The sequence below is a fragment of the Ictalurus punctatus genome, chromosome 13 (assembly GCF_001660625.3).
Source record: "Ictalurus punctatus breed USDA103 chromosome 13, Coco_2.0, whole genome shotgun sequence".
Lineage (NCBI taxonomy): Eukaryota > Metazoa > Chordata > Actinopteri > Siluriformes > Ictaluridae > Ictalurus > Ictalurus punctatus.
In genome coordinates this window covers 23,770,001-23,783,945 of record NC_030428.2, presented here as the reverse complement: position 1 = coordinate 23,783,945, position 13,945 = coordinate 23,770,001, and the positions used below count along the sequence as shown (strand labels likewise).

At 41.8% G+C, this 13,945-nt stretch overlaps 1 protein-coding gene across 7 annotated transcripts in view; it reads right to left on the bottom strand.

Moving 5' to 3' along the window:
- ryr2a (ryanodine receptor 2a (cardiac)) overlaps positions 1–13,945 on the bottom strand; it is a 215,474-nt gene that overhangs the window by 142,420 nt on the left and 59,109 nt on the right. For all 7 annotated transcript variants that reach the window (XM_053684904.1, XM_053684908.1, XM_053684905.1 and 4 more), the window contains exons 2-3: positions 9,015–9,134; positions 7,125–7,229 (exon numbers count right to left, since the gene is read on the bottom strand). In XM_053684904.1, coding sequence (XP_053540879.1) covers positions 7,125–7,229; positions 9,015–9,134 — 225 coding nt within the window. The remainder of the gene's footprint in view (positions 1–7,124; positions 7,230–9,014; positions 9,135–13,945) is intronic.

The window sequence follows — 13,945 nt, the reverse complement described above, 5'->3', positions numbered from 1 at the left end:
ATCAAGATCTGACTACCGCAGCTCGCTCTTGACAGGAGCATGTCACTGATCCAGAATGCAGCTGCTCAATTTGATGTTCCCTCCACATGTTTCCAGTATCTGCCCGCATCAGATCTAAATACTTGGCTACAAAATAAAAATAAAAATAAAAAAACCTCCTACCTAGCTTTGAGCCTCGACATGTCTCAGCTTACCATGAAGCACTTATGTAAGTCGTTCTAGATAAGTGCGTCTGCTAAACGCTGTACACGTAAATACAAACAGAAGTGTGTTCTGCAGCTTGGAGCTAGCCTCTCCTCTTCTCTCTATCTCACTCACTCACTCATTATTGATCCCTCATGTGTCAGCTCCAGAAACACTGCAGTAGCGACTAATGAATGAAAATATTTGCTGATTCCAGGTAGGTAATTGCTCACGGTGACTGGCAGTGAGATCTCATTACCAAGTCATCGTTTCATAAATGACTCCGCTTCACCTTTTAAGCCGAGAGTTTCCACTTTATCAGCTCCAGACAGCTCTGAATACGTGTATTCCCACCGTCTCCCATGAAGAGCTGCTTTTGAGGAAGGTAATTGCTGAATTAATTATATGCAGATTTTCTTTTTATTTCATTTTTATTAACGCCATTATCGTTTCCTCTGAGTGGTGAGACAGGTGTCATTATGATATACGAGCGCTCTGATTTTTTCCTGCACTGTTTTACACCTTAATAAACTGAAAACATTTATTTTCACACACTGCAAATTTTCTGCATTTATTTTCACACACTGCTCAGTGATTAAACAGAAATGCTTGATTTTCAGTCATCCAGAAGGGGAAGAAACCAGTGCCATGTGGCAAACAGGCTTTTAACTGTGTACGCATTAAGCCAATGAGGCAGCTTAAAGATGGAGTTTTAAGGTCACACAGTTTATTTCCTTGCCAAACTCTTCAAAGATAATGCTAACCAAACACACAGAAACTTATTTCATTCTACAAACCTGGGGAGGGGGCGGGGGGGGGGGTTACAGAAATGCGATATTTTGTCTGAGGTTGCGCAATGTAGACATTCCCAAAATAATGGCTATAATACCTACAGGTTGCAGCCAATTGGAACGTTTGTCTATCAGCACGTCCTCACAGGACCGATCAGACCACCTCAGGTACGTTAATGGAGTCTTAACGGAGCCGAAGAGTAACAGTTATTTTAACAGATATGATAGCAGACACTGTGATATGGATAAAGCTCCTGGAATGATCCAGGTTTAATCTATTTTGAACAGCCTTATTCATCGTATTTTATTTTCACTTTCATAGCTTGCCAACTATTATATCTATATATAGATTTTATTTTTGGATGCACGTAATTAAAGAATGCTGTTCACTGACCGTTCGTGTGCCTGTCTTTATACTCAAGGAAGCATATTATTTGTAGGAGACATGGAATAAGTATAATGTTATTATATATTAACGAGGTATTTATTTTTATATGTTCAATTTTATATTATATTTACACTCTGGTCATGAGAATTTAAAAAAATATATATTATTATTATTATATTTATTTATTTAACTATTTTATTAGCTTACTTGTAGATATCAGAGTGATACATGACCGTATACTTAATAATAATAATCCTGAAAAGAGATTACGATACAGTGCCCTCCACTAATATTGGTATCCTTTCTGGCAGAGGCAGTCAGGTTTTCATTTGATATCTGTTGATATTTGATAGTCCGTGATGCCATGTATCCTAACAAAATGTCCAGGTCATCTGGCAGAAAAAACAGTCCCAAAACATTAAAGAGCCGCCACCATATTTAATGTGGCCATGAGGTACTTTTCCATATGGCTTCCTCTCTGTGCGCCGAAACCACCTCTGGTGTTTATTAAAAAAAGCTCTATTTTGGCTTCATCTGGCCATAGACCCCGATCCCATTTGAAGTTCCAGTAGTGTCTGGCAGACTGAAGACGCTTGAGATGTTTTTGTATGAGAGTAGAGGCTTTTTTCTTGAAACCCTTCCAAACAACTTGTGGTGATGTAGGTGACTTTTTTTTTTATATATATATATATATATATATATCAATATGTGGAGCATTACATTCAAGTTCATTTTGTGATTTAAAAAAAATGTCTTGAACCTCTCACTCTCTGGTATGATTATCAGTAGTGGTCGACAGCACGGTAACTGCAAATATTTAACCACAAGGAGGAACACATAGTTTTGGACGGCTACCATTAAATACATCACTAAACCTCCTACACATTAGGAGGACATGAAGCGTTTCAAATTTGCATATTAATGCATATTCATGGTGAGTGCATTATTATGAGGGTATAGATGTAGAGATTCTTAAACCCCAGCCCATGGTTTCTTGGGCATTAGAGTACATTCTGAACAATTTACTATTCTATATAGGTTATTTTAATAGTTTAAAAGTTCTTTACGCTCCACCTTTGTTGAATTTTTGATGCCTTTTAATTCGGCCGAATTGAGGAGATTGTGGAACAGGAAAGGAGTGCATGAGGTACTTACTACTGCATGAAGAGAGCGAGAGAGACAGTAAGAGTGAGGTTTGTGTGAGTGTAAGTCTGTGTGGGTGGGTGTTTTGGCGCAGTCCTCACAATTCTCTTGGACTCTGTGAAATTACGCTCGCTGTGGTATCTCTGTTTCCTCTAATTCACATCATTCACCCAGCTCGAGTGCAGAAGAAAGGAGGGGAGAGGGGCGGAGATGAGAGGGGAGCATGGGGAAAGGAAAGGAGAGGAGAGGAAATGAGAGGATGGGGAGAGGAGAGGATGGGATGAGGAGCGGAGAGGAGAGGATGCGGAGAGGAGCGGATGAGAATAGGAGAGGAGGGGAGAGGGGAGAAGAGCATTGGGAAAGGAGAGGAGGGGAAATGAGAGGATGGGGAGAGGAGCAGAGAGCAGAGGATGAGGAAAGGAGAGGGGAGGAGAGGACAGCATGGGGAAAGGAGAGGAGAGGGGAGGTGAGTGGGGAGGAAAGGAGGTGAGAGGAAAGAGGAGGAGGGGGTGAGGAGAGGAGAGGGGATGGGGAGAGGAGAGGAAAAGGGAGGAGGGGATGGGGAGAGGAGTGGAGAGGAGAAGGGAGGAGGGGATGGGGAGATGAGAGGAGAGGAGAAGGGAGGAGGGGATGGGGAGATGAGATGAGAGGAGAAGGGAGGAGGGGATGGGGAGAGGAGGGGATGGGGAGAGGAGAGGAGAGGAGAAGGGAGGAGGGGATGGGGAGAGGAGAGGAGAGGAGAAGGGAGGAGGGGATGGGGAGATGAGAGGAGAGGAGAAGGGAGGAGGGGATGGGGAGAGGAGGGGATGGGGAGAGGAGAGGAGAGGAGAAGGGAGGAGGGGATGGGGAGAGGAGAGGAGATGAGAGGAGAAGGGAGGAGGGGATGGGGAGATGAGAGGAGAGGAGAAGGGAGGAGGGGATGGGGAGAGGAGGGGATGGGGAGAGGAGAGGAGAGGAGAAGGGAGGAGGGGATGGGGAGAGGAGGGGATGGGGAGAGGAGAGGAGAGGAGAAGGGAGGAGGGGATGGGGAGAGGAGAGGAGATGAGAGGAGAAGGGAGGAGAGGATGGGGAGAAGGGAGGAGGGGATGGGGAGATGAGAGGAGATGAGAGGAGAAGGGAGGAGAGGATGGGGAGAAGGGAGGAGGGGATGGGGAGATGAGAGGAGATGAGAGGAGAAGGGAGGAGGGGATGGGGAGAAGGGAGGAGGGGATGGGGAGAGGAGAGGAGATGAGAGGAGAAGGGAGGAGGGGATGGGGAGAGGAGAGGAGATGAGAGGAGAAGGGAGGAGGGGATGGGGAGATGAGAGGAGATGAGAGGAGAAGGGAGGAGAGGATGGGGAGATGAGAGGAGATGAGAGGAGAAGGGAGGAGAGGATGGGGAGAAGGGAGGAGAGGATGGGGAGAGGAGAGGAGATGAGAGGAGAAGGGAGGAGAGGATGGGGAGAAGGGAGGAGGGGATGGGGAGAGGAGAGGAGTTGACAGGAGAGGAGATCCCCCTCCTCTCTTCACTGGTAGGTTGCAAATATCAAATCAACAACTACTTGAGTTATTAGAATACACAGAGCAAAGCGGAGTGTGTGTGTGTGTGTGTGTGTGTGTGTGTGTGTGTGTGTGTGTGTGTGTGTCGGTGAGACTGAACTACCAGCACTAGCAGCAGTGTGGGGGAACAGAGTATAGTGTACACTTCTAACTCACACACACTCTACAGCAGGAAATCATTCGACTGGGATACACCTCATTACTGCCACTTGAAGCCCACTGATAACCACCTCTCTGTCTGTCTACGTCTAAAATGAAATAACAGGTGAACGGACTGCTAATTAAAAACAAACAAACAAACAAAAACTTCTAATATACAACCCAATTCCGAAAAAGTTGGGACAGTAGGGAAAATGCTGATAAAAACAAAGTGGAGTGATTTGTAAATGTACTTTGACTTGTATTTAAACAAACAACAACAAAAAAACGATAGAAAGACAAAGTATTTGAAGTTTTACCTAATCAACTGCATAGTTTTTTGAAGACAGACATTTATTTGGAAATTGATGCACGCAACACGTTCCAAAAAAGTTGGGACAGGGGCAATTTAGAACTAATAGCGATATGACAAATTGAAATAAGAAGGTGATGTGAAACAGGTGAGGCGATCGTCTAATCATAGTATATATGGAGCCTCCAAAAAAGGCTGAGTCCTTCAAGAGCAAGGATGGGTCGAGGCTCGCCGATCTGCCAACAGATGCGTCAGTGAAAAATCCAACACTTTGATAACAACATTCCCCAAAGATAAATCGGTAGGATTTTTAGCGTTTCACCTTCTACAGTGCACAATATAATGAAAAGATTCAAGGAATCCGGTCAAATCTCGCTGCGTAAAGGGCAAGACTGAAAACCACTTCTGAATGCGTGAGTCTGTAATGGAGATCCTGACATGGGCACGGGAATACTTTGGTAAACCTTTGTCACTCAACACCATTCGCCGCTGCATCCACATATCCAAGTTAAGGCTTTACGATGCAAAGCAGAAGCCATACATCAACACTGTCCAAAAGCTCCGCCCACTTCTCTGGGCTCGGTATCATCTGAGATGGACAGTAGCGCAGTGGAATCGTGTTTTGTGGTTCAACGAGTCGACATTTCAAATATTTTTTGGACGAAACAACCGTCGTGTTCTCCGGGCCAAAGAGGAAAAGGACCATCCCAGCTGTTATCAGCGTCAGGTCCAAAAACCAGCATCTGTCATGGTATGGGGGTGTATCAGTGACCATGGTGTGGGTAACTCACATATCTGTGAGAGCAACATTAATGCAGAAAGATATGTACACATTTTTGGAGCAACACATGCTGCCATCCAGAGCAGGACAACGCCAAACCACATTCTGCCCGGATTACAAGCGCATGGTTGCGTAAGCAGAGAGTGCGGGTGCGAACATGGCCTGCCAGCAGTCCTGACCTGTTTCCCATCGAGAATGTGTGGCACATTATGAAGCGCAAAATAAGGCGACGAAGGCCTTGGACAGTTGTGCAGGTGAAGAAATGCATAATGGATGAATGGGGGGAAATTCCGTGTTATTAAGTGTTATAAAAAAAAAAGCTGATGTTACACAGCGGTAAACAGTCGACTGTCCCAACTTTTTTTGGCGTGTGTTGCAGAATGAGTGTATATTTTCAAAGACGAATTAAATTCACAAAATAAAACGTCTAATAATGTGTCCTGAATATAGTACAGGGAATGAACTGAATTTTCAATTCACTCTTTTTCTTAGTTTTTCTGCATTTTCCATACTGTCCCAACTTTTTCAGACATTTCTTCGGTGTGAATTCCAGCTGTTACATGGTGACGTCACAGGTTCACCCTGTAGCCCCTCCTCCCTCCCTCACTTTCTACTCTTTCTTTCTATCTGCTTTCACAATATGCCTTTCTTTATTTTTTTATTTGTTTGTTTTCTGCCTTTCTTCCTGTATTTTTAACCTTTCATTTCTTTTCCATTATGCTTTCCGTGCATTGTCTTTTCTTGTTCATCCTGCACTACAGAAAATAAACCGAGAAATAAAAATAAACGATTACAGCCGAGCCCGTGTGAAAGACCCGGGTGTGTATTTGCACACCTGATCGAAATATTAGTGAATTCACATCAGGTCAAAATGAAACACCAGCACGTTTTGCTTTCTGGGTGAAGCGAAATCAGGTCACTCTCCTGGTGTGCCAGGAGACATCGCGGTGACTGAAGAGCAGAAGAAGAAAAGACGCCACCCCAGGATCCGTGCTTTTTTGTGTGGGATCGCTGCTTTACCGTAATTACAAAATCAGGAATTCCACTCTGTGCCGTTTATCTCACGCATCGTATTTAACATCATTCACTTTGTCCTTTTAGGACAGAAAGCTACAATCTTCAAGCAGTTCACAGCGAGGCAGTTATTAGGAAATAATGTTTGAAAGAGCATTATCACTGAACTAAATCCTGACATTTCGGACCCTCTGGGATGACTGCAAAAATCAACCAGACTTCACAATATTTGCAGGAAATTAACATTTTTCAAAACGACTGCGGATTTTCCGCAGATTTGGCCCGATTTGGCATTCAAAGCCCCTCCGAGGCCCTCTTCGATTCCCGCGCATCGAACATGAGTACAGCTAAAAGGTCTCGTTTACCAACAAACATCACCCTGAAAGAGCGTGCGAAACAATTTCGTTCGCGATTTTGCCAATTCGAGGATTTTTCTGCAAAAAAAAAGCAACGCAAATCCAATTTGGACTAAAATTTTACTACTTCGAAAAGCTTCTTGTTACTGTGGTTACCTTTTTTCGATATTTTGTCATTTATATTTTATGAACTGTACCACGTATAGAGCTTAATAAATCATTTTTTTTCAATCTTAGTAATCTACAGTAATTTTTCCAACACCGATGCTATTCGCTTAAAAACTCTAATACACATCTATTCCTTACTCATTTAAATACGTGTTTAATAAACACTTTGTTATAAGGGAATGTGGATTAAAACAAAACAAAATATGACTTTTGTCTAAACAGCGCATCCTGGGTGATAAATATGTCTAGGAGAGAAGGTATAACATTACCCAGCAAAGCCAGGGACGGTTAGCACGTCGGTCGTCACTTACCCCCTCGGCCTTCTCCTCTGTGTTGGCCAGCATCTCCTGTAGAGCACGCACGGATAGCGACTGCTCCAGCACGAAAGTGCATATCGACAGGTCTGGAGGAACGTTCTGGAAACAGAGAGACGCTTCCGATTAACTCGGTCAGTTCGGTCGGTCGTCAGTTTCTTCACGGAGCTGAAATAATCATGACGTTATTGAAGCATGGCCCGGGGATCGCTTTAAACACTCGTTCAGTCAGTCCTTGTGACATCCGTCCATCCGTTTTCTGTACTGCTTATCCTTCAGGGTCGCGGGGAACCTGGAGCCTATCCCAGGAGGTCCTTGTGTCATCTTAATTTTAAATTAAATAAATACTAGTCATGGGATGGTACACTGAAGCCACGATGCGAGACATACCCTGATACAGGTTGATTATTTACACGTATTTACAGGTTGATATTGACACGAAAAAAAATATTAAAGTTTTTTTTAAACATTTTATTTTGTAATGACAACAAATCGAACCAATGCGATATCAATATATTGCATTGTCGGAAAAGTAGATCAGGATTTATAATATAAGGTGTGCATTTCCTCGATTATAAACATGTTCATTTAATCTTTTTCAGTGTCACGCATTTCAGCGCAACGTTATTAATACAGAAAGATTGTTTTACAGTATATTGTGCCTAAAAAGCGCACCTATTATGGTTTTGAAACGTGCCTAATTTTGTTTTAAAGGTCTCATGCGATAGATTTACACGCGTCCGAGATCAAAAAACACTTTAACGTGCTCATAATTTAAACTGCAGCGTTACCTGTTTTCCCCGGTGTCACCAACGACTCGTCGGATGATCCGTTCTAAAGGATTCGTTCTAAACTACTCCTTTCATAGAGCATACTCTGCTCTGATTGGTCAGATGTCCTAGTCTGTTGTGATTGGTTTATCCAATTTATTTATTGGTTTATAAGATTCTGGTCTATGTATGGCGCTCAGTGGGCGGGCCCGACGATGCGATGATGGAAAAGTAGGTGTCACAAGATGTCAGATCAGTCATAGGGCAATGTATTTGCCCGTGTGATGTCACAGATCTTAGAGCCATTTTTGGAGCTTGGATAAATAAATGCTCTTTTTATTTATACTAAGGAGGGCGTGTTAAGCTATGAAACTTGCAGGGCGTTTTGATGGTACGATCACCTCTTATATGTCAAAAGATCAAGGAAAATCTCATTTCTCATGTCATAACCCCATTAATATAGAGTTCAGCAGGGTTGAAGTCAGGGCTCTGTGCAGGCCACTCCAGTTCTTCCACTCTAAATGTGGAAAACCAAGGTTTGGGCCTCTTAGTTCCAGTGAAGGGAAATTGTGGCTCCAACTTTGTGGCAACACTTTGCGGAAGAACCACATATAGGGGTTATGGTTAGGCATCCACATACTTTGGGCCACACCATGACGGCATGACGTACCATCCGTACGTATATCAGACCACGGCGCAAGTGTTCTCTCTATATATAATCTAACTCTATGTGAAAAACACATCAATAAAGTTTTTTTTTTTTTACACGCAATAAAGCTTAAAGCATGAATGTAGCTAAATATTAGACAGATGAAGCAGGGGTGGATAAATCATACTATTAGCAAGCCCACTGGGCTTCAATGTGCTTTCCAGTCCCGTGGTTTAGTTGCTTGGAAACCTAACTGACTAGACGTTTAAAAAAAAAAAAAAACGTGGTAGGTAACATACGGTAGTGTAATAACATACTGGATGGTGAGCTAGTTAACTAGTTACAGACTAGTTAATAAAGACTGAGAAATAACCACTGAGAAGGACAAGATTAGACATGGTAAGACAATTAGGAAAAGTAAGATTAATATCAAGGTAAGATGAATGAGACATGAGGGGAAGTAGGTACCTTTGAATTAGAGGTGGACTCCAGGAAGCAGAGTCGGTTCCCGAAGCCCTCAGCAGCCAGACAGAGCTTCTGCTGCTCCTTGTGTAGTGTGGCAGAACACTGTAACACCACCTCATCATCCTAAAAACAAACACACACACACACACACAATTATCACTGTCAGACATATAATTGTAAAGGTTAAACGGTGACATTTTACTCCCCGTCTTTCTCAAGGCTCGTCTTGCCTGTATCAACATCAGCGTTAAAGCAAAACGAATAAAAGGTTTGCAGTTTAATGAAGTCAGTTTAATTCATTTGAGCTAAAGTTTGCTTCTTAAGTTCTGTACTGGTGCCATTAACGTTGATAACAGATAACGGGAGCTTACAGTCTCCAGTTTAACAGTATGTCTAAATCATCATTCGAGTGGCTGTGTATCTAAAATGATATCATAATCGACTTTATTGTTTAGATATTGTATTTTAATACATTTTTACGTTTAAAAAAAAATGAACAACTGAATTTATGCGAAATTTTAAGGGATCAAATATGTATACGTTTTTCAGATTTCGTTCCCACCTTTTCGGTTACGGTTTTCACAAATATATATGTATATATATATATATATATATATATATATATATATATATATATATATTTATTTTTTTTTATATAAAAAAAAATGATAAAAGATTCATTTTGGCAGACGTGTATAAATCAGTGAACAATTTATCTTTTTTTTACGCAACACTACAGCCAATCTCTGCCTTCGAGAATCCTCTGATATGATATTTCTGTCACAAACAGTTTAGTGATAAGTCACGTCAAATCATTTGTAGTTTTGGAAACCTATACATTTCATTTTTTTAGCCAAAATATTTTTTGATATTTTATCTAAATCACTGTATAATTTTTCCCCCCAACCCCCCATGTATACAAAACCCATGTATTCACACACTGCAAAATCCCAGACGGATCTCACACCGATGGATATAATCTCACATGAGCGTAATTTCATTCCAAACACAGTCTGGTATCCAAACACACAACATTCCAATTGAAACATTCAATTTCTATTTTAGTTTCTAGGCGGTTCTTCAGTCCTTCAACAACACAAATATGGAGTAAATACACATGAAAAGGAATTGAATAAAAAGGTTTAACAAACACTTACAAAAAAAAAAAAAACGTATCTGCAATGTTTAATGACAACACACTAAACCGCACCAACAAAATAATAAAAGACTCTATTAAAATATTAACCAGTGGCACACACACACGCACGCACACAACTGTGCATCCAGCTGTTCATTGTTTACGGCAAACATATTTACTGTCAAAATGCAAAGCAGATTATTATTTAGGCCTATCTAAAAGAAAACACACACACACACACACACACACACACACACACACACAATATTAACCTTGCACTAAAGGCACTGGCATCTTGTGTTTGGATATTCAGTCCATGTTATATGCTCTCAACCTTGGGGTTGCTGTGGATGTGAATGAGGTCGCGGGAGATTTTAACTTGATCGATTTACTGAATTTTAATAACGTTACATTCCTGTTACACCAGACACATTCAGCATGGAGTCATTTAAAATAAAAAACAATCCAATTTTTGCACAGCATGGTCATGTTTTCTAGCAAGAATCTTCTGCGGTGTATGCCGTTCATCTAAAACAGCTCATGGGAGATATTTCAGTGTAAAAGTCTCATTGGATGTGTGATTAGCTATGTTTCCATCTGCATGTATTTATGTAAGATTTTTTTTTTAAAATCTCATTAACTCTGTTGTATTATAAAAAAATTTTGTGTTTCATTTATTGTCACTATTATACACTTGCCCTAGCTGCTACTGCAATAACTGCGATGTCCGTATTTGGGATAGGCTAATCTGCTGAAGACTCGGCCTCAGCATGTTATGTTCACATTTAGAGCATTTTTAAATGATATTCTTACTCCTTGGCACCTATCTTTTGCACTACCTGTTATATCAGACACTTCCACACTAAAACTGTGTACTGTTCGGCGCTACACTCTCACTGTTCCTACTGTCCTGTTTTAGTAGTACTGTGTTGTTTGCACACGTCTGCACGTGCGCTTTGCGTAGAAATGCGTAGGTGTTGTTTAATTCCGTGTCGTCTCATGTGGTTAGTGTGTTGTGTCATGTAGCGCCGTGGGTCCTGGAAGAACGTCGTTTTGTTTCACTGTGTACTGCGCCAGCTGGGTATGGTTGAAATGACAGTAAAACCACTTGAACTTGAACTAAAAAAAAAAATAAATAAAATGCTGGATGGAAACACCGGGTGCGAACAGAAATCTCCAAAACGTGCGTAAAATACACGTGCGCTCGATTGAGGCGGATATTGTTTTATTCGGTAAGAAGACGTGTGCGTAATCTACGATGGAAACACGTTTACCGAATAAATTACCGGGAAAAAAAAAAAAGAAGTCATGTGACTCTGTCTCGACGAATCATGCGATTGGATAATTGGCTCTGTTATAGCTGTATTTGCTATTTTATATGCAGAATTGACATGTAGGGTTTGTGGTGTGGCAACGAACAATTATGACTTATCATTTAGCATTATATATTGTTTGTTGGGTCTATCGTTGTGTTTGTTCTGATGTCGTAGGTCACGTGTAATGCGGGAAAAGCTATATGTGACGTAGGTTAGCCTTTTGGGAAACACGCCTTTTTTGATCACGCTCTTGCACACCGATTCAAAATAAGCAGTTTTCGCGAAGTTTGATGTCAAGGTTGATTGTCAACAACTTTCCATTCATTTTTTTTGTTTGTTTCTGCAAGTATAGAAAATAAATAACTTCATATCAGCAGTATGCAAGGAGCGTGCGTTAATCCAGTCTGGCTTCGTGTCAATGTCCAGATATTATTATTATTATTATTATTATTATTATTATTATATTGTAGATCTATTATATTATATTTACTAAACCAGCGCAAGAGAGCACAGATATGAATAACCCCCTAACACATATCGGTGTTTTTATTTCAGGAATATAATTGTGCGTCTAGAATCAGTAATATATCTCTTTGAATTTTAAGATATCGCTCGAGATTATCTGATATTATTCCCGTCGTCCTACGAGACGAATGCAGTCCCTCGTTTAATTCTATTCCGGCGTTTAAACATGTACAAACACTAAAAGTTGAATTTGTCTATATTTGTACGTCTGATCACTACTGCCTTCATAAATCCGCGGCTTCCGTATCGCCTCCGCCTCTTTTCCTTTGAACTTTGAATCACAGGTCGATGAGATCTGGTAGGAGAATAATGACTGATTAGGAATGAGCATCAGTGCACGCATCCCTCAGGATTTACACCTCTCAAGAATTGAACACTCAATAGAGCATTATTAGCTGCTAAATCACCCATGGAGACATCTGAGCGTCACCTCTGACCGACTGACAAGAAATCAGGCCCCAGTGTGTGTGTGTGTGTGTGTGTGTGTTTCCTTCTCTCACCCAGTAACGACCGACGGGTATCACTTCTCGCAACTATCTCTCAAAGAACATCCACCAAGATCGTAACCCGTCCAGCTTCAAAGCGGGACATTTCACAGAATCTGCTCTTGTGGCTGTCACTGAGAAGCTCCATGCTGCAAGGTCAGCCCAGATGTTTTCAGTCCTCATGCTCCTCAACCTTTCAGCAGTGTTTGACACTAAGGCTACAATTAGCGATTATTCTCAAAAAATCGATTAATTGGCCGATTGTGCTCTTTCTCTCACTCCCAGTTAATCGATTAATCGGATGGGAGGGGCTCTTAGTACCATTTTTTTTTTGTTAAAATCCACAAACTGAGTGTTACAAATATAAACTTCATGCTAAACCTTTACATTAACTGTTTGTCCAGTTATATATATTTATATATTTATATGTGTCTGCACATATACACAAAATGCACAAAAAAGCACTGATAATTAAACTACAGTCCTAAATTGATAATAAATTTCCTCTTTCGCTGCACCTCATGGTTTCTGTTACTCACAGCCTTCAGGCATATTGTTTTACCTCCGTTCGCTCTGATCGTACTGTTTTAATTTGACATTACAGCTCTTACTTGCGTAGGTTTACATCGCGAGTGAGGAGCGACGCGGCCCTCGTTACTAATAGATCGCTTCCGTTATAAGAGATGACAGAAGTTACTCTGCGAGCACGCAAATACGGCAAATACTGACAATAAACCGGAATTAAACTAAACCTCTTAAGCAACTCGCACCAGTTTCCCTTGCATACAGTGGAGCATTTTGGATATAAAGATAAGTTTGTGCTCGTGCATCGCTGTCATGCTTCCGTGCTACACAAAACCCCGCGTTGGAAAGTCTGACGCTCGACTCATCCTCTCCTTCCCTCCCTCAGACACTCATGTTTCCGCTCGGATCTCAGCATGCCTGACAGACATCTCGTCATGGATTTCGGCTCATCAGATGGAAAGTAACTGAACCGCTGTCCTTCCCACGTGATTCATCGGCATGTCAGGATCTTGCGATCTCCCTGGACAACCTTTGGTCACTGCATACAACCTTGAGGTAGACATGGACGATCCACTGTCCTTCTCCTCTCGCATCGCTCATGTCGATTTCTCCTTTCCGACATCAGAAGGACTGGTCCATTTCTATCCATACAGGCCACTCAGGTGCTCGCTCAGGTGCCCTTGTCATTTTGAGACTGGACGACTTCAACTCGCTCCTGGTAGGTCTGCCTTCCCTGGCTTCCTGTAGCTGACAGAATCAGATTTAAAACACTGACGCTTGCCTACAAAGCCTCCTACCTTTTAAGCACTTATCACACCCAGTACTGCCCCACGCTCCCTCCGATCCTCTAGCACCGCTCGACTGGTCCCACCATCTCTCAGGGTACAAGGAAGGCATGCATCAAGACTCTTCTCTGTTCTGGCACCTAGATAGTGGACTGAACTT